The sequence below is a fragment of the Rana temporaria genome, chromosome 1, assembly GCF_905171775.1.
Source record: "Rana temporaria chromosome 1, aRanTem1.1, whole genome shotgun sequence".
Taxonomy (NCBI): Eukaryota; Metazoa; Chordata; class Amphibia; order Anura; family Ranidae; genus Rana; species Rana temporaria.
Window position 1 is genome coordinate 187,019,891 of NC_053489.1, and position 21,131 is coordinate 187,041,021.

Genomic DNA, 21,131 nt, shown 5'->3' on the forward strand with positions numbered 1-21,131 from the left:
TCTTTGTATTCCCCCTATGTCAGGGGTTGACAAATTTGCTTGGAATCTAGAAACCAGCTAAAAAAGTTAGGAGCCAGAAAACGCACCCCGTCCCGACGAGCTTGCACGCAGGAGCGAACACATACGTGAGCAGCGCCCGCATATGTAAACGGTTTTCAAACCACACATGTGAGGTATCGCCACGATTGGTAGAGTGAGAGCAATAATTCTAGTCCTAGATCTCCTCTGTAACTCAAAACATGCAACCTGTAGATTTTTTTTAAACGTCGCCTATGAAGATTTTAAAGGGTAAAAGTTTGTCGGCATTCCACGAGCGGATGCAATTTTGAAGCGTGACATGTTGGGTATGAATTTACTCGGCGTAACATTATCTTTCATAATATTTAAAAAAAGGGGGATAACTTTACTGTTGTCTTATTTTTTTAATAAAAAAAAAGTGTGCTTGTAAGACCGCTGCACAAATACGGCGTGACAGAAAGTGTTGCAATAATCGCCATTTTATTCTCTAGGGTGTTAGGATAAAAAATATATATAATGTTTGGGGGTTCTAATTAGAGGTAAGAAGATTGCAGTGAAAATAGTGAAAAATTACATTAGAGTTGCTGTTTAACTTGTAATGCTTAACTTGTAATACCAACGGCCACCACCAGATGGCGCCAGCTCACATCTGCTGGTAATAACTTGTAATATCAACGGCTCACCACCAGATGGCAGCAGCTCACAAAAAAAAAAAAAAAAAAAAAATGTTTTGCCCACCTTCCAAGTCAAGTTGCCAGGACACCATTTCTAGTCGCCATGGCGACCGGGATTTGTCGAGCCCTGCCTTATGTTTCCCATTTGTGCGATTTATACTATAAGCGGGGGCTCACCCGAAAAACAAATTTTTAACATTAAATTGAGGCCAATTGTGGGAAGCACAATCGTGTGTTTTTTTTTTTTAAATCAATGCAGTACATACCGTTTTAGAGATGGATGTTCTCCGCGGCTTCCGGTATGACAGCCTTCCGACCGTCGCATACAGCGCGTCACGAGTTGCCGAAAGTAGCCGAACGTCGGTGCGCAGGCGCCGTATAGAGCCGCACCGACGTTCGGCTTCTTTCGGCAACAAGTGACGCACTGTATGCGACGGTCGGAAAGGCTGTCAATCAAATAGGAATGCCCAGTCCCCGCAGACCATACCCGGAAGCCGCGGAGAACATCCACCTCTAAAACGGTATGTACTGCATTGATTTAAAAAAAAAAAAACACACGATTGTGCTTCCCACAATTGGCCTCAATCTAATGTTAAAAAAATAAATAAAATTCAGGTTAAGCCCAGTGGCGGCTGGTGCTGAAATTTTTTTGGGGGCGCAAACGAAAGAAAAAACCAACATCAATTGCAGCCTCACTGTGCCCATCAATTGTCGCCGCTGTGCCCCCTCAAAAACCACCAGATTTCTGCCCCCGTCCCCCAGCACTTACCTCTCGGGTCAGCCATCCTCCCTTGATGTCTTCTCCCGAGTCCCGCCCTTGATGTTGCTTCAGCCAATCAGGTTACCGGTAACCAGACCCGATGAACCCGCTTGGCTGAGACGAGTGTCTGTGTTAACCAGGGAACGTACACCCCTTGAGTCCCCTGGTTAACTATTTGGAACCTGATTACAGCCCACAGGCTGGCTCTGATAGGCACTTCCAAATTGCTGTTATTCAGATGGCCAGCGCTCACCAGGGGGCCGGCCATCTGAATAGTGGGCGGCAGCAATACATTGAGATTCATGCAATGAATCTCTATTTATTGTACACTTGAGTGACGGCGCAGGGGAGAGAGCGGGCAGCGCTCCTGCACCCACTATGGACGCACCACCGCTGCTGAAGCCAATTGACCTGTGATCGCCGTTTCCTAAATTGCCCCGTATTTTCAAATCTGATCAGGTCTGTATTGTTGGCAATCAGTAGATCTAGTAACACTTTATTTCTAGTTGGTGCATCTACCATCTGAACCATGAAATTGTCCTGCAAGACCTTTAGGGACTAGCAAGCCTCAGATGAGTGCGTGGTTCCCTCCACCTTGTCTGGATAATTAAAATCCCCATAGGATGAAAGATGTAATGCAAGTGTCTGTTAAGAGTCCAGAAACAGATTGACCTTTTACTCACACACACACACACACACACGGCATTGATTTTTAAAAAAATACCCGTTTCTGCTCCCCTTAATTAGCCTAAATCTAATGTTTTGGGTGAACCTCCACTTTAATAGCCTCTCAAACCCCTTCGTGGCAACTTGTGTGCATGTTATCAGGCCAAAATCACCAGGGTATGTAAACTTTTGATCAGGGTCATTTGGGTAGTTTGTTGCCATTAGGATTAAAAAAACTGTGTAAACACAGTTGATTGATAACAAATGGCCTCAGCCAAACACTAACCATGAGTGAAAAGTAGTGTTTGTGTTATTCATATTCTCTGAAAAATGGCCAAGAAATCATAAATTCTGCGAGGGCATGTTAACTTATGAGGACAAACATAATATAATATTGCACAATATATTAGGAAATCTATATTTTTCAGATAAACAATCAAATTTCTTTTAGTGCATACAAATGCCAAGTAAAAAAAAAAAAAAGAATCGATAGCAAACATGTCAAGACTGGGTGTGGCCAGACATTTCAATGGATAGTTTAAACCCCCTTAGTAACCAAGTGTCCCTAAAATGCTTTCTCCCACTACGGAATGTGCCCCGATAACCAAAGCATATTTCTTCTCCCACTTATTCTTTATGGCTACCACAAGGGAACCTACAAAATGGTGGCATATTTGGAACAAAAGGCATGCTTTAGCAGAGATCTCCTGAGCAATAATTAATATCAGTTGTTTTCACGGCCACACCTAGAACTGCATAGAGCCAAGCAAGTTCTTTAAATTCAAAGGGAAATGGAAAGCAGGAGACAAGCAACCTCAGTTTCTCCATCTCGAGGGCAGCAGCAGATGCAGTTTGAGTTATAAGTCATTATAAGTCATTTACCTAAAGAAAATTCAGTGAATTTTAAACAAACCTGTGGCTGCTACTGCAGTTGTGCCTAAACAAGAGGTGGATGGAAATGTTCCAATGTTTTTTTAGGGGAGAATTCCTCTCACTTTCAGTTACAGCCAATACAATGGAGACCCGCCCTGGAAACAGTACCGAGGCTCACAACCCACACATCTTTGACCTTCTATGCTGGATAACAGCAAGCAGGCTTAGCCACTGATTGTATACATCCGACACTTGTCCTAGGTGAAGCTTTTTAACATTACACCATTGAATAAACTTATGATTTTATAGAATTTGATGTGTCAGAGTATGCATTTATCACATTCTATCCATACATGGACTAGACAAACTGGATCCAAGCGCTTATTGGAACACTTTCTTGCAGCTTTGTTTGAGGAGTCTTCCCCAAGGAATTTTCCCCCCAGCAGCTTTATGATCCATAAGATTGACACTTAAAGCCACACCCTTATTGATTCCCTTCAACAGGCACCTAATCAACTTTTTGCAGTTTTCATTTTAATGGGCTGCTCTACATGCAGGAAATCATGGAAAGAAATTGCTGAGCTGACCTTTTAAAAATCACACCACAGCACCATGCCATTTGACACCCAAAACACGTTGAATTTGCCAACACACGGGGAGCCTTTAAGAATTAATGGCACCCCTTTGCATCTGCTAAAGAGCATCACACGATGACCGCTGGTCATGCGCCTTCTCAACCCACACAAGTGTGAACCTAGCCTAAAATTCCTGGCATCTTCCCATACTTGGAAGACACAGGTGGTGCATACAGCTGGCCATACAAGTGAATGACTATGTGACCATACTTGTGCAAATGCTTCTGTTCATACTCAAGCCAGCATACACATAAGTGGCTTAACACCAAGGCACAGGATAATCAGGATTTATGTGTGCATGCATGCAAATGGCTGGCTGTATTCCTTTTGAGGCTCCGAGCAAGGGGAGAGAGAAAAAAAAAAAAAAAAAAAAAAAGCTTGGAATTTTATGTTACAGCTTTAAAAAGGCACCTTTCACACTGGTAGAGTCTGCCAGCAGATCCACCTGCTCAGTAGGGAACCTGTCCACTAATTCCCACTGAACAGGTGGATGGCAGGTTTGTGTACATTTGACTTAAGCAGAGTAGACCCAGCCCACTTTCCTCTATGGGCAGTTGGGTGGATACCATCCATCTGATTTTAGTAGACAGGATCAGATGTCAACACACATTAGTTGACATCCACTGCTCCATAGAGTGCAATGGGTGGTTCGATCTGATCCAAAAAAAAAAAAACAAGAAAGATTGTTCCACCTGTGTGAAAGGGGACCCAGGGTTGCAGGTTTTTGTGCACAAAGCTCAACAGTTAATTTTACTTATTGACAAAATACCGCTGTAGAAAAACCTTTATAAAAAACTCAAACTGGTTAGTATATTTTCATGACAGACTTACAAGAAGAAATTTCCACCGCTCCAGGTGAGTCCTATGAATGATCAAGGACGGTTGGATTACCAAGGTGCTGGCAGTGCACGTAGCAATGAGAAAGGGAAAAAAGATGGACAGCCGCACTCCAAAGTAACTTAAAAAGAAAGTTGTCTTTCGCACTCTAAACTAGTGCTTAGTCATGACTAAGCACTAGTTTAGAGTGCGAAACGCGTCGGCTGTCCGTCTTGTGGTTGCGGTGACTGTACATGTTCAGTTGAAAATAAATATGTAGAAAAATAGTGCAGCGCAAATAATACAATAAATACAATAATAAATCAATAAATAAATTTGGTAAAGTCCATAAAGTGCAAAGTGATAAAAGTGCTCCAAAAAATCAATGGTGATCAAAAGTGCAAAAAATCTTCAACAGATCCGTGACCCACAGGAAAGGGTTAACCTCCACCAAGAGTAAGGGTGGCCTCTCACCTCAATACTTCGACCTGTGGCTAGGTCAAAAGGCAAGAAGCAAAATCTCCAAAGAATGGTAATCAGCTTTACATGGGTTCAATTTCCAAAGAATCCACCAGATGGCACCAGCGGGCAATAAGCAAGGCAACACTCTCCCATACAGCAATAACATGGACCGAAAAGGAGTAAGAAGGACAATTCTAAGTGCTAACTGCTTAAAACGTTTAATGAAATTTAAAAGCATAAGGTAAAAAACTCACATAGTCCTGCACTCATAGACCGAGTGCAGGTATAACAGCAGTTTACCGGAACGAACGTCCGGATCAATGTACACAGCTTGTTGGGTCTCTGTGAGGCAAACGCGGATGACGTCGACGTAGCTCCTCCCCCTCGTACGCGTTACGTCCCAAAGTGGGCGGGACTTCATCAGCGTGGGGCGGGGATCTCCGTGAACGTCCCGCAGCGCAATAAATACCATGTGGTTGCCATAGCAACATTCACAGGAACTAGTTAGCCAGCGCCATCTTGTGTCCACACAGCAGAGTACAAGATAGATAAAATATTTAATTAAGGGCCAAAAAGTTACAATACAATTAGCCTAAGGCTGGCGCCATCTAGTGTTTAAAGAATAAAAGCACCAGACAAAGGATAATAAATCCTAATGTACATCAGCCAGGCAAAAACAAATGAATAATATAAATTAGACGTCAGCCGCCTTTACCTCTTCCAGACCTCAATTATCACATGATCATCATCATAAAAACCAAGCAGTAATTACATAATTCAATAAAAACATTTAAAATACAGATATATTATTTATATATAAAAATACAAATAAAAATCATATATAAAAAATATATAAAAATCATATATAAAAAATCCCCAATATATTTCTCAACGATTAGATATAAAACAGTTGAGATCAAACTCAACGTTTAATCCCAACGGCACTGAAACCTTCATCTCATAGATCCAATAGGATTCACGACGACTTAATTGTCTAATGTAGTGACCCCCTCTCCAATGTCTAGAGACCTTCTCTATACCCCAAAATTTGAGGCATTTGGGGTCTCTTTGGTGGTGGTCTCTGAAGTGTTTAGATACACTATGGGTCTTAATGCCACGTTTTATGTTGCTCACATGCTCGCCCACTCTCACGTGCAGCTCACGTGAGGTGCGCCCTATATATTGTAACCCACAGTCACACTCGAGCATATATACTACACCCTCTGTGGCACAGGTGATTAGCTGCTTTATCGGATATTCTACGTGGGTTACATTAGAGGTAAAAGTTTTACGTTTTTTAATATTCAGTTTAGCATGTTTGCATGTGGCACATCTGCCACAGGCATAGAACCCTGATAGAAAATTAAAGAGCCTAGGACGGGGAATAACAGGAGGGTCAGTGACTCCAGGGGCCAATCTATCTCTCAAAGACGGTGCTTTTTTATAGATAAACTGAGGCCTCTCAGGAAGCGCAGGGCCAAGGATTGAATCTCCCCTTAGTATCGGCCAGTATTTGGCAACAATTTTTTCAAATGCTTTGTGTTGGACATTAAAATCCAATAGCATCTTGAAATTATTGTTCACTAGATCATCTTTGGGAGAATTATCTTGTATCATCAGATTTCTATCTGCAATCCTGATTTTCTCTATTTCTTGCTCTATCAAAGGTTTGGAGTATCCCTTAGCAACAAACCTAGTGGCCAGCTCGCGAGACTGCACCAGGAAATCCGATTCCCTAGTGCAGTTTCTTCGCAATCTTACAAATTGGCCACAAGGTATGTTACACAGCCACAACCTATGGTGGCAGCTTAGTAAAACCTATTATTTTGAGGAAATGGGTAGGTTGCTTGGTGACCAGGATACCTACCTCTTACTGCGAGGTGATCCAATGGTGAATTTTAAAAATGACCTCCATACTCTGATTGAGAGAGGCAAGGGATCTGGGATCCTCAATAAGAAGGAAGCTGCGTATCTAGACCCTTATTATTGTCGGACACCGATCATATATTTTTTGCCTAAAATGCATAAAAATGCAGAACGGCCTCCAGGCCGCCCGATCGTGAATGGGATCGATTCAGTCAGTTCACGGTTGGGGCAATATTTGGATATATTTTTACAGCCGTTAGTCTGCAAACTGCCTGCGTATCTGCGAGATACCAAGCAAATTATCCAAATTCTGAATTCAATCGAGTGTACATCTGAAACGATATTGGTGACAGCCGATGTGGGGTCTTTGTACACCATTATAGGGCACGATGCAGCCCTTACATCGGTTGCATGGGCTCTGGATTCTACTGATCTAGATCCCGAGCATGTTCGTTTTCTTTTGGATAGCTTGGAATTCTGTTTACTTAAAAACTATTTTTGGTTTGATAAGCAGTTTTTTCTCCAGCGTTGCGGGGTTGCAATGGGGGCTCGTTTCGCTCCCAGTGTGGCCAATCTTTTTATGGCCCACTGGGAGCGAGATGCGATCTTCCATGATATGCCACCTCAGCTCCGCTGCTATCGTAGATACATAGACGATATAGTACTTATCTGGGAAGGTGACATGTCATCTTTGAATGCCTTTATGCTTAGGCTGAATTCCAACCAGTTGGGTATAGTCTTGACTTGGACCGTCTCTACGGAACAAGTGACCTTTCTAGACTTGGAGATATCCAAATCTGAGTCTAGATTGGTGACAAAAAAACATTTCAAGATGGTGGATAGGAATGGATACATCCCATTAAATAGCTGCCACCATAGGTTGTGGCTGTGTAACATACCTCGTGGCCAATTTGTAAGATTGCGAAGAAACTGCACTAGGGAATCGGATTTCCTGGTGCAGTCTCGCGAGCTGGCCACTAGGTTTGTTGCTAAGGGATACTCCAAACCTTTGATAGAGCAAGAAATAGAGAAAATCAGGATTGCAGATAGAAATCTGATGATACAAGATAATTCTCCCAAAGATGATCTAGTGAACAATAATTTCAAGATGCTATTGGATTTTAATGTCCAACACAAAGCATTTGAAAAAATTGTTGCCAAATACTGGCCGATACTAAGGGGAGATTCAATCCTTGGCCCTGCGCTTCCTGAGAGGCCTCAGTTTATCTATAAAAAAGCACCGTCTTTGAGAGATAGATTGGCCCCTGGAGTCACTGACCCTCCTGTTATTCCCCGTCCTAGGCTCTTTAATTTTCTATCAGGGTTCTATGCCTGTGGCAGATGTGCCACATGCAAACATGCTAAACTGAATATTAAAAAACGTAAAACTTTTACCTCTAATGTAACCCACGTAGAATATCCGATAAAGCAGCTAATCACCTGTGCCACAGAGGGTGTAGTATATATGCTCGAGTGTGACTGTGGGTTACAATATATAGGGCGCACCTCACGTGAGCTGCACGTGAGAGTGGGCGAGCATGTGAGCAACATAAAACGTGGCATTAAGACCCATAGTGTATCTAAACACTTCAGAGACCACCACCAAAGAGACCCCAAATGCCTCAAATTTTGGGGTATAGAGAAGGTCTCTAGACATTGGAGAGGGGGTCACTACATTAGACAATTAAGTCGTCGTGAATCCTATTGGATCTATGAGATGAAGGTTTCAGTGCCGTTGGGATTAAACGTTGAGTTTGATCTCAACTGTTTTATATCTAATCGTTGAGAAATATATTGGGGATTTTTTATATATGATTTTTATATATTTTTTATATATGATTTTTATTTGTATTTTTATATATAAATAATATATCTGTATTTTAAATGTTTTTATTGAATTATGTAATTACTGCTTGGTTTTTATGATGATGATCATGTGATAATTGAGGTCTGGAAGAGGTAAAGGCGGCTGACGTCTAATTTACATTATTCATTTGTTTTTGCCTGGCTGATGTACATTAGGATTTATTATCCTTTGTCTGGTGCTTTTATTCTTTAAACACTAGATGGCGCCAGCCTTAGGCTAATTGTATTGTAACTTTTTGGCCCTTAATTAAATATTTTATCTATCTTGTACTCTGCTGTGTGGACACAAGATGGCGCTGGCTAACTAGTTCCTGTGAATGTTGCTATGGCAACCATATGGTATTTATTGCGCTGCGGGACGTTCACGGAGATCCCCGCCCCACGCTGATGAAGTCCCGCCCACTTTGGGACGTAACGCGTACGAGGGGGAGGAGCTACGTCGACGTCATCCGCGTTTGCCTCACAGAGACCCAACAAGCTGTGTACATTGATCCGGACGTTCGTTCCGGTAAACTGCTGTTATACCTGCACTCGGTCTATGAGTGCAGGACTATGTGAGTTTTTTACCTTATGCTTTTAAATTTCATTAAACGTTTTAAGCAGTTAGCACTTAGAATTGTCCTTCTTACTCCTTTTCGGTCCATGTTATTGCTGTATGGGAGAGTGTTGCCTTGCTTATTGCCCGCTGGTGCCATCTGGTGGATTCTTTGGAAATTGAACCCATGTAAAGCTGATTACCATTCTTTGGAGATTTTGCTTCTTGCCTTTTGACCTAGCCACAGGTCGAAGTATTGAGGTGAGAGGCCACCCTTACTCTTGGAGGTTAACCCTTTCCTGTGGGTCACGGATCTGTTGAAGATTTTTTGCACTTTTGATCACCATTGATTTTTTGGAGCACTTTTATCACTTTGCACTTTATGGACTTTACCAAATTTATTTATTGATTTATTATTGTATTTATTGTATTATTTGCGCTGCACTATTTTTCTACATATTCACTTCGAGATATTTTTGAGTTATATCTACAGTGCTGGCTTGCAATTTAGTTTAATTTTTATTTATTTTCCAGCGCTGAATCACTTTTTACTTACAGTTGAAAATAAAGACAACTTTCTTTTTAAGTTACTTTGTCCATCTTCCTTTTCCCATTCAAACAGACTTACAACATGGCCAACTGCTTTAAGATTAGAAGATTTACTGCAAGTTGCTACACTCATATGTACTGTCAGCAAATCAACCAATTACAAGTTCCTAGTTGCTGCCATCAAAAGTTGGTTTCGCACCAAAAGCACCTCAAGTACTTGCAACATGAACAAAAATGCTCCCAGCTGAAGATCACATGTGTAAGCCCTTTCTTGACCTGGGATGGACAGTCATCGACAAAATGTGAAACTGATAGATTAGGAAATGAAAAAAGTATTACTACATACTTCCATTTTGGAAATCCTGTATTATGTTATTTGCAGAGGGAACCAGGTAGAATGAGACCTAGACCTAATAAAGTAATAATTGCTTACCAAGTTTCGAACCATTAAAAAACAAAAAAAAAAAAATCCCCAGCTCACATTTTCAATACAGACTTCATCCCAGGCCAAGACATTAAATCCTTTAAAAATGGTGGTTGGACAAAGTGTTGTATCGAATTGGACACTTTCACTGCATCGGGACCAATAACTATGAAATTCTGAGCGGCAACTGGAGATCCCGACCTCGGAACACTTTAGATACAACACTTTCTCCACAAAATCTGGAAAGGGAAACCCATCCCTCCAAGATTCACACATTATGAACCATGGTGCGGACAGGCCATGGAACAGAGGGGTGGAATCCGTTATCTACCAGTCACTGGCCCAGCAGATTTTCAAAGCCCCATTCATGACCGCTTGGGAAAATGATCTCCAAATACATTGGGTCTGGAAAAATGGCAGACATCCTTTTCTAGAGCCTAGGGGGATAAGGAATGTTTCACTAATTGAAGCGACCAGACGGTACCTAAACTCCTGCCAAACTAGCCCACATGTATCACTCCGCAAACGCTCACCGCTTCAGAGGGTGTAAAATTGTAGGCTCTACAGCCCACATCTGGTGGGAATGTCCCAGAATTCCTTTCTGGAAAAGGATGTTCAACTTGATCCAAAAAGTGACAGATTGCCAGGTCACCAAGACCTCCCCCGACACAGCCTGCTTAACGCTATCCCCAATTCTCACAAATTCAACCGCAAAATTGATCCACTTCATCCCACTGGGTGCCAAGGCCTGGAAACAGCCCAGGGTCTCCTTTATGGCTGACCAATGTAAAGTATCATGGATTATGTCTCATGAGTTGACCAGCGTTCTGCTAGACTCAAAAGTTCAGTTTGAATCTACCTGGGAACCATGGGCCCAACATTTGGGTATTCGCTCACCCCTGGGGTACAGACTTAACACGCATCTCTACCCCACATTCAGCTAGCATCCTGTTGATGGCTTCTCATCCCTCTCCCCCACCTCTACTCTGTCTCCCCCCTCCCCTTATACACTATGGCCCTCTACTACAATTGAAATGGCTGTGTAGACCAAATACCCCCAAGGTCCCCTCGGGGCATATAGGCTAGGAACCCAATCCACTATCACACGCATAACTCATAGCCTAACTATGGTAATGGCCACACTCCGGGTCCTCAGCGGTGGTTTTCCGGGCACAGTATGCTCACTTTAGGGGTGCCGGGAGAGCCTCACCGAGCTCCTGGAACAGGTATCCTAGCAGCATGAGTGTTCTGCAAAGATTTCAGTATCGCCTTAGAATTTTATGCCTCAACATAACTTTACTGTTTTTTATATCTGTAAGACTGTAGTCTCAATGCCTCGTAAGAATTTTGTATTTCATGTGCGTCTTTTTTTCCCTCCTCACTGATTTTCAGCCAAGTGGTTCGAAGTATCCTGCGCTCTATAAATGGCACCCACACAAAGCAAATTCAGCCCCACCCTCTCTCCTGATGGACTGACAGCCACAGGAGCCAATGGCACTGCTGCTGCATCTCAGCCAATCAGGAGGAGAATCCTGAACAGCCGAGGGAATCAGTGACATTGCTGGAGAGATGGGGCTCAGGCAAGTATTGGGGGGCTGTTGCACGCAGAAGGCTTTTTTATCTTCATGTATTAGGATAAAAAACGTCGGCCTTTACAACTCCTTTAAGGATGTCCAATTAGCGGTTGCTTTTTCATTCTCTGTAGTGGCCGCATGAGGTGTGTCACAAGCACCTCATCAACCTAGTACGTGCCAGGCCTGCCCTGTGGCACACTTTTGCCATGCTTGAAAAAGGGATGTTGCTGCCTTTGCTGACCACTGCTTGGGTAATAGATTAACCTTTGGTTCATAAAGTACATTAAAATATGTAACTCAATGTTGTTTAAGGCCAGTGGCAAGGCTAGGAGAAGAATGTAGCAGTTGTTCCTCCTGCAGTGACGATCTGAATTTCCTAGCTGCACAGAGATGGAAAGGTGCAGGATGTATGCAAGTGTGAGTCCTGGCAGTAAAGTGACATGATTTGAAGATGTCCCCTTTCTAAGCCTTTAGATAAAAGGAAACGCCATCTCAATATATAAATAGCATTCCCATTTGTCTTAGGTACATCCTTGTAACACAGTGCCTTACCGCACAGACTCTGTTGTCACAGCCTACACCCCCTATCATCTCGATGAAGCCTGAGATTCAGATAGCCACTGCATTGGTCATCTGGGAGCCAAGCTGAACTGCAGGACTAACAGCTGTTATGTCATCCTCTAGTCCTGCTGCTGGGCCATGGAGAGTAGGCTTACACAGAACTGTACCCTGCTGGCCTGATAAGCAACAGTACAAGCCAATTACACTTGTGTTACTGCAGGAGATCCATGCGCTTTTGTCTGACAATCTAAATTGAATTGACTTGACAACTCAAAACTCATATCAAAATCTAATCAAATAGAACAGAAAAATCCAGATCAGGAAAGACGGATGTACGAGAGCCGATTAAGGTTTAAAACACCCCCTTTTTAGGGTTTTTTTCTGCCTGTAGATAAAACTCTATATTAGCCTATGTGTCCGTGCACACAGGCATATCAGAAGAGGAATGTTCACACATGCACTCTTGAGCAGAAAAATCTAATGTGCAGCATAAATTAATATGCTGCCCTACAAAATGCATCCATGTGCATAAACGCGTGTGCGATGCACAAATCTTAGTGCATTTTTAAGCAGAGGGGCTAAACAGATGACCTGTGTGCATGAGGTCTTAATGCAATCAAGATCTGCACTTCAGACACTTGTAAAAGTCAGTTTAGCAATCGTCTAGATAGCAGCTGGGAAAATTCTGCAAGAGAAGGGACATAATAGAAGGAGCACCTAAAAGCTTTCGATAGCCTTCGTGTACAACTAATAGATGGGATAGTATATAAGCAATGGCCATTTCAAATGAAAAGCATAATCTCAAACAATTTCACCACTTACTAGGCAGCATAGCATATTTCAAGGAAAACTGGTGCAAAAAATTAAGGGCAAACTCCGTTTCAAGCTGCTTTACTGGTTTTGTGATATTTTATGGAATCCTTGCCTTTCTGAATCTAAATTACATGCCTAGTTTTGGCACAATCATTGTGTACTAGGAGATTTAAATTGTCATTGTTTCCCCTTTAGTGTTTTATAGCATAATAGTTAAATCAATCAAAAATAGCCAGGTACAGGCCAGAGCTACATAAAAATCTTTCCTTGGGAGAAATTGCCAATGCAGTGGACATACATGACAGATGAGAAAGGAAGACAATGCCTTGGAGAAATGCCCTCTACAACCGGATTAAAATAATCAGATCTATTTGTGTATTGCAGACCCAAGATAGACTTACCAATATGCAAGCCCAACACCTAAATGTGAAAGCTTCAGAATGTTCTTTTATGAATTCTCGAATAGATAAATATGTATAGAATTCGGTAAGCATAAAAATACACACCAGACCGGCAGGCACTGACGTTCATTACACCAGAAGCTGTACATGGGCAAAATCCTTCATTGGGAGGGTAGTCCGATCCATTTGCAAACAAGTAGTTGGGTGCAGTGTACCGATATGTAGGAATACCTCTGTAAGAGTCTTCTTTATCGTATACCAATGTCAGAGACCTACAGTTTGCAAAAAATGTTAGTTTTAACAAAAAGATTACTTTGTGATTAATGTGCATTAAATAAAAAACAGTATTTCAATATGGTTTAAAAAATAAATAGATTCTTGCAAAAGTCTACACTGTAAAATTTTAAAGGAGAGAATTGTTTAGGTAGGATATTACCTATGGCCGAGATTACTTTACAAGATGTACACTACAAACCTCCTGCACGTTTCTGAATGTAATGAAATGTGTCCAATAAAGCAAGGACTAATGACTAGGCTACACTTTGAATGAGTGAATTTATATAGCATTTATATTGAATTTATATTATCAGCTCCCAATTTCCCCTTCAGATCTCTTTAAAAGTTGACAGCACTTAGCAAACCAATCCAACCCTATAATTAGGTCATATCACACCCAACTGATGTCATACAATTCATCTTTAGGCCAAACCTGCAAATGTACTTTGTTACAAAAAGAAGTACACGGTTGTTGGGGTTAAGAATTTTTTTATTTGCATTTGTGGACCAGCTCCAGTTCTCAGGGTCAAAAAACAAAATAGAAAAGCAAAATGGGATCACATAGGATAGAATAAGGGTGGGGGCTTGTGGCCAAAGCGTGCCTTAGGCGCCACACACACACAGGCGGCAATGCCCTCAGGCATAAAGTCATTGGTGCTTTCCCACACCAAGAGCCACAGGTGGTACTTGCAGCCATTCACATCTATTTTTTTTTTTTACACCATCCCTTTAATACATTATTTGGCCCCTCCACTCGTTTTGGATTTAAAAATAGATTTTTTTATCAAAATTTTAATAAGATGCTTTTGGAGAAAAAAATAAAATCAAATCAAAAGAGTTTTCCATTTAAGACACATTAATAATTTAGCTTATTCAGCATGAAATTAAGCTCAATTATGTAGCTTGAAGCTGTGTATTCTGCAATATTCAAATTTTTGATAAAGTCATGTAATAAATCCAAGTTCTGCAAGCCGAGATATGCAAAAAATGGCAGTAACCACAAGATAAAAGTTCAGGAATATGCTTTTATCCATACCTCCCAACTTTGAGATGGGAATGAGGGACACCCATTAGCAAAATGTAAACATAGGACACCCCCCCCCCCCCTGCTTAAGAGGATTATACAAAATTGGTTAAACCCACAAAATGCGACACCACGCCGGGACGCACGTGATGCGGACGTGACGTGTGTGTGGGTGGGAGGTGCCGGAGCGCTCCATGGCTCGAGGTAGCGAGCGGCGGGGATCCGAAGACACCAGCAGCTGACCGGAGGATGACAGCGTGAGAGGCTGACATCCTGAAGACCGGAGCCGAAGACCTGGCCCCGCACAACTCGACCCTTAGCCGAGATCCAGGACGCACTCGGGACGCAAGTGAAGAGGCAAGCTCGGCCCAGGGCACAGCTGATGCACGAATGCGTGGGTCCTGAGGTTGTCCTGAGGTTGGGTGAGACGCTCAGTAGAGCCGAGTAGGGTCGGGTGCCGTCCCGATCCCCCCCCTACCCCCGGGGACACCCCCCCCCCCCCCCCCCTGCATAAACCTGACTGGTCTGGTGTAAAGGAGCTGTAATCTGTCAAACCCTAATTTTGAAAAAAAAAAAAAAAAACCTCTGGTGGGACTGACAGAGATATGTGGTTAATGGTCAGGATATTAATAGTTTTGCTGTAATGAAGGATCTGCTGTGATAAGTACTGAAGCTAGTTACACAAATGGCATAAATTCCACCGTTTGAATATCCAAAAAAAGGGAACTGTAATTGACCTATGCGCAAGAGGACTTTAATAAGGTAGTCCCCCTGGACAGGTAGCCCAGGGACGGACGCTGGGCAGAGATTCTGGGCAGAACCTGTGAAGTTGGTACCGAAGTTTGAGCGGCCTGAGGAGGAGGAATTCATATGTTAAAAAAGATGGTCACAAACATTTAATCTCTTTGGATACCACTGGTTAAAAATCTACAGGTGACTGTGAGATGCGGGTATAAAGCTGGCATAAATCCAGCTCTTAAGAAAGCGCCCAAGACCGGGGGACGGAGAAATGAAGTATTAAGAGCTCCCCTGTTTTTTATCTTTTTTTCTTTTTTTGTCGTTTTGTCCCCCCTTCAATATATACAGTACCGGCCCTGATTTTGGGAGAACGAATAATTAAATTTTGGACTGTGATACAATGTAATATTTGCCTTGACTTTGGGAACATTGGAAAAAAAAAAAAAAAAAAAAGTAAGCTTGACTGGGATGGGATGCAGTGGTTTCCTTTGATTTTGGGAGTATTGATAAGGAGTAGGGGCCGTGAAATAATGCAACAATTGCCTTGATCTCGGGAGCTCTGATAAGTAAGACCTGACTATGATGCAATGCAGTGACCAAAGAGGGAGAGAGATAAACCGATATTAAGCCTCAACTGATTAAGGAGTGCAAAACCCTCTTACAGGGTGCAGTCACAGTATAAAATCTCATAGGACATTTGTGGAGCATATCCCAACGTAGAGACTCTGGGCTGGGATATACGGGAGAACATGTTATACACTGTCCCCGAAGTAATAACGGTCTAACGGTTATAATTACACATCCTGGTAGGATACATCTGGAGTAGGATTCTAAGGCGGCTGGTTTATAGCAGTAAACCACTTGGAGGGGCAGACAACCCAGAGCAAGGAGGAAAACACCCCTAAACTACACCGCTGGTATACCCAGCATAAGAGGATAAGCGGGAAGACACGGCAGGCCTGACCATAATAGCCATTGATTGGTATAGATAAAACCTGAATGGGAAAAGGGTCAGATTGGCAGTGGTGACATCCCCGCCCTGGGGTCCCCCTTTTATTAGCGCCTCTTTACTGGCCTCTCCCTTGTTGTTTCCAAACTGGGGAAGAGAATCAGACCATCCAACAAAATGAATAGAGCGACGAGAGGTGGTACTACTAAACCAACTAAGAATAATTCGGGGAATAGCTCCATACAGCAATATATGACTCAAGAAGGGACCCTTAAAAGTCCAGGACTCGCAAAAAAGACTGAAAAGAAGAAGAGCGATAAAAAAAAAGGGGTAGATAGTGCGGAGAGCTCTAGAAGTGAAACGACACTAGAAAGCGAACAAGAGCAAACTAATGCAGAGGAGCTAGCCCAAGATACACATCCCCCTACAAAGGCAGAGATGAACGCAATGTTGCAGAGGATGGAAAATGTCATGGAAAATATCATAAAGACAGAAATTAACAAGGTAAGAATAGACCTCGGAGGGCTGCGCGAAAGAGTGGTCGAGACGGAAAGGAGAATAGAGGAACAGGACCAGGAAATAAACTCCCTGAAAAAGCAAGTAAAGGCCCTGACCGAAAATCAGCGACTGACTGCATATAGGATCGAGGACCAGGAGAACCGCAACAGGCGACAGAACCTCAGAATCAGATCGGTGGTAGAAGACAGGGATGAAGATCTCAGAGACATAATGAATACAATTTTTAATCCCCTACTGGAGAGATCAGTAGAATCCAAACCCCTCAAGATCGATAGAGTTCACAGAGTGGGGAACCCCCAACAGACAGAAAGATCCGGTCCTAGGGACGTAGTAGTACGTTTCAGGAACTATATCGATAGAGCAGAAATTTGGGGACGGCTTAGGGGGAAACCCCCCCTGAAATATAGAGAGATTGAACTACAGATATTTTCGGATTTGTCGAAAGAAACGCTAGAAAGGAGAAGACATCTGAAACCCCTCTTAGAGCTGATGCGGGCACAAAACATAAAATATCATTGGGGTTTTCCGGCGTGCCTTATAGGCATAAAGGGGGGTAAAACTGCACGACTTAGGTTCCCGGAGGAACTCAAAGATTTCTGCTCAAAAATGGACTTGACAGTTCCAGATTTACCGGAGTGGGAGGGCTAGTGGGGCTTGGGTTAGCCTAGAATATCAGGGGGCTGTTTGGGGGGGGGGAGGGAAAGGGAGGAGGAGTCAATGGAGTGCATTTGAGCACCACCACGAAAGAGGAGCCGAGGATGAAGATGACGAGTCTTCTACCAGTGGCTCCCAGGCCAATAGTAGGCCAGGGAGGGGGGGGGATGGGGAATTGGGAGGGGGGGAAAAGGGAGGTGGGGGAAGGGAGGGTAATGGGAGGGGGACCATCTGAACGACTCCACAAGAGTTCTTTTCAAACTCAAAAAAAAAAAAAAAAAAAAAAAAAAGAGAGATAAATGACAGATATTAAGTTCTTATCATATAATGTAAAAGGATTAAACTCCCATATTAAGAGACATAAAATTCTTGCTGAACTTACGCAGTATAAAGTAGACATTGCCTACCTACAAGAGACCCACATTACCTTAGAGTCCAATATAAAGCTGTTTTCATCTGAATATCCCGTCTGGTATTATGGAGATACAGTCTCATCGAGATCTCGGGGGGTTGCCATAGGATTTGCAAGAGGAGTTAGATACACACTGGTGGACAGATTGAATGATCCGGAGGGGAGATTCTTGTTCTTGAAAATAAAACTAGGAGAGGAGGACTACACTCTGGCAAATGTGTATGCACCCAATGTGAATTCGGCTAAATATATTAGTAAAATCCTCAGAAAATTAAAATCATTTGAAGAGGGACATGTGGTGTTGATGGGGGACTTTAACCTCTGTATGTGCCCGAGCCTCGATAGTACGTCCCATGCTCAGGGGAATAACGGTGAGCACCTTAAGCTACTGAAAAAACAAATGATACAAAACCAAATGGTGGATGTCTGGCGAATCCTTAACCCCAAGACACGAGATTATACGTTTTTTTCCCCTGTGCATGGGACGTACTCGAGGATCGACTACGTCCTCGTAGACCATAGACTTTTGGAGAGGGTGGTCGAAGCAAGTTGTGAGATCATAACGCTATCAGACCACGCCCCTATAACCATGAAAATAAGCACATCCACACAAAAATGCATTCCACCTGAATGGAGATTGGATGAAGGTCTGTTGAGAGACGAGGTTGTGGTCGAGAGAGTACAGAAAGAATTGGAATGGTATTTTCGGGAGAATGACAAGGAGGGAATCACAGGAGCAACCCTGTGGGACGCCCACAAAGCGTATATAAGAGGGATATTTATTGCAGAAGGGGCAAAGAAAAATAAAATAAGAATGAATAAATTAAAAACACTAAAAGAGGAAATATATAGGCTGGAACAGGAACATAAATTACAGGGCCAAAAGAGGGAAACACTTCGTAAGTTAACCTTAACAAGGGATGAATATAAAGCCCTTGCTGGGCAAGAAACCAAGAATTTCATAGACAGGATAGAGAGTGAAAGATATGTCTGGGGAAATAAACCTAGCAAAAACTTGGCTAGAATGATAAGAAAAAAGAAAACCAGGAATTTCATAGAAAAAATCAGGAATGGGGAAGGGGACTTAGTATACGCGACAAATAAAATAGCAGAATCTTTCAGAAGCTATTACGAAAAACTATACAATGTCCAACAGAAGACTAGGGACCCTGCCGAAAAACAGGATAAGATCTGGGCAGTATTACGGCAAACTAATCTACCGAAGATAGAAGAGCTTGAGATAGAAAGAATGGAGGAACGTATTACTGAACAGGAGATAAGTGAGGTCTTAAAAAATACTCCCAATGGGAAAAGCCCGGGACCAGACGGCTTCACGTCGGCCTACATACAAAGGTTTAGTACTATCTTAGTCCCTAGACTATGTCAATATTTCAATGGGTTGGGGCGAGACTATGAGATGAGCAGAGAGGCATTAACAGCTACGATCACTGTCATTAAAAAAGAGGGAAAGGACAATACGAATTGTTCAGGGTTTCGACCCATCTCACTCCTGAATGCAGATACCAAACTGTATGCAAAAATTTTGGCCGAACGAATGAAGGGGGTGATGACTGCCATTGTCCACCCAGACCAGGTTGGTTTCATACCTGGGAGGGAGGGAAAGGACAATGGGGTCAGGGCACTTCTTCTCATGGAGCAGATCAAAGATAGAGGGACCCCCGGTCTATTCCTGTCAGTAGACGCTGAGAAAGCGTTTGACAGGGTAGACTGGGGGTTCCTGATACAAACACTAGAATGTATAGGAATTGGCCCAAGGATGATCAAGTGGATCAAAACGCTCTATTTCCACCCTTGCGCTAGGATCAAGATCAATGGATCTTTATCCGCACCCTTCGAGATGAGAAATGGAACCAGGCAGGGCTGTCCCCTGTCCCCTCTTCTTTTTGTTTTATCATTGGAACCCCTGCTGGCAATGGTCCGACAAAATCCAGAAATATATGGAATAGAGGTTGGAGAAGATGAGCACAAATTATCCGCCTTCGCAGACGACATTTTATTTTATATAAGTAGCCCAAGAGTCACTCTCCCGAAGTTAATAGCTACTTTAAAACAATATGGTGAGGTGTCAAACTTCAAAATGAATACAGAAAAGACGGAGATTTTAAATATCAATATTCTTAAAGAAGAAGAACAATATCTGCGGAAGAAATATAATTTTAAATGGCAAAAAGAAATAAAATACTTGGGAATAAAACTGGCAAATACCATCAAGAAAATATATAGAATAAATTTTATCCCCCTGCTCAACGAAATAAAAAGGGAAATTAAAAACATATTCAATAGACCTATTTCGTGGTTCGGGAGGATAAATGTAGTAAAAATGGTTCTCATCCCAAAAATCCTATACAAGTTTCAAATGGTCCCAATATACCTACCACTGTCATTCATTAAAATAATTAACTCCCTCATAATGAACTATATTTGGAATAATAAAAAACACAGGGTGTCTGCTCAAATTCTAAAACGGGCCAAGAAAAAGGGAGGCTTAGCTGTACCCGACATCAGATTGTATTATAATGCTTCGGTTCTCTCACGGGTTATAGAATGGGCTAAAGAATCCCAGGACAAAAGATGGATAAATATTGAATGCACATTAGCAAGGGCACAGTTAGGGAGATTAATTTGGAATCCACCACAACACAGATCCTTACACACTTCAACACACACAATTACTCATAATGCATGGAGGATCTGGGATAGACTTCACAAACAATTAAAAACAGAATTCAACTCACCCTATATTGATTTAAAAGAAAACGAATATTTTATTCCAGGGACAAAGAAGTAGGGGGAAATTGGATCACAAATAGAACACAGTTAAAAGATATAACACTAGATGGCAAAATTAGGACACTTCACGATATTAAATATAGGATTGGAATTAGGGCGCTCGACGAGTGGAGATACTTGCAGTTAGTGTCATTCGTCAAGCGCCTACCACACCCTTTGAGGTCACAAGAGGATTACACCTTATTGGAACAATTGTGTAGCATCGAAAGCTCAAAAGGAAATATATCTAAAATCTATAATTACTTGCAGAAAACG

The 21,131-nt window shown here is 42.3% G+C and overlaps 1 protein-coding gene across 3 annotated transcripts in view; it reads right to left on the bottom strand.

Annotated features, from left to right (window-relative positions):
• SCARB1 (scavenger receptor class B member 1) overlaps window positions 1-21,131 on the bottom strand; it is a 151,715-nt gene that overhangs the window by 39,964 nt on the left and 90,620 nt on the right. For all 3 annotated transcript variants that reach the window (XM_040347362.1, XM_040347360.1, XM_040347361.1), the window contains exon 7: window positions 13,599-13,765. In XM_040347362.1, the coding sequence (XP_040203296.1) occupies window positions 13,599-13,765 (167 nt within the window). The remainder of the gene's footprint in view (window positions 1-13,598; window positions 13,766-21,131) is intronic.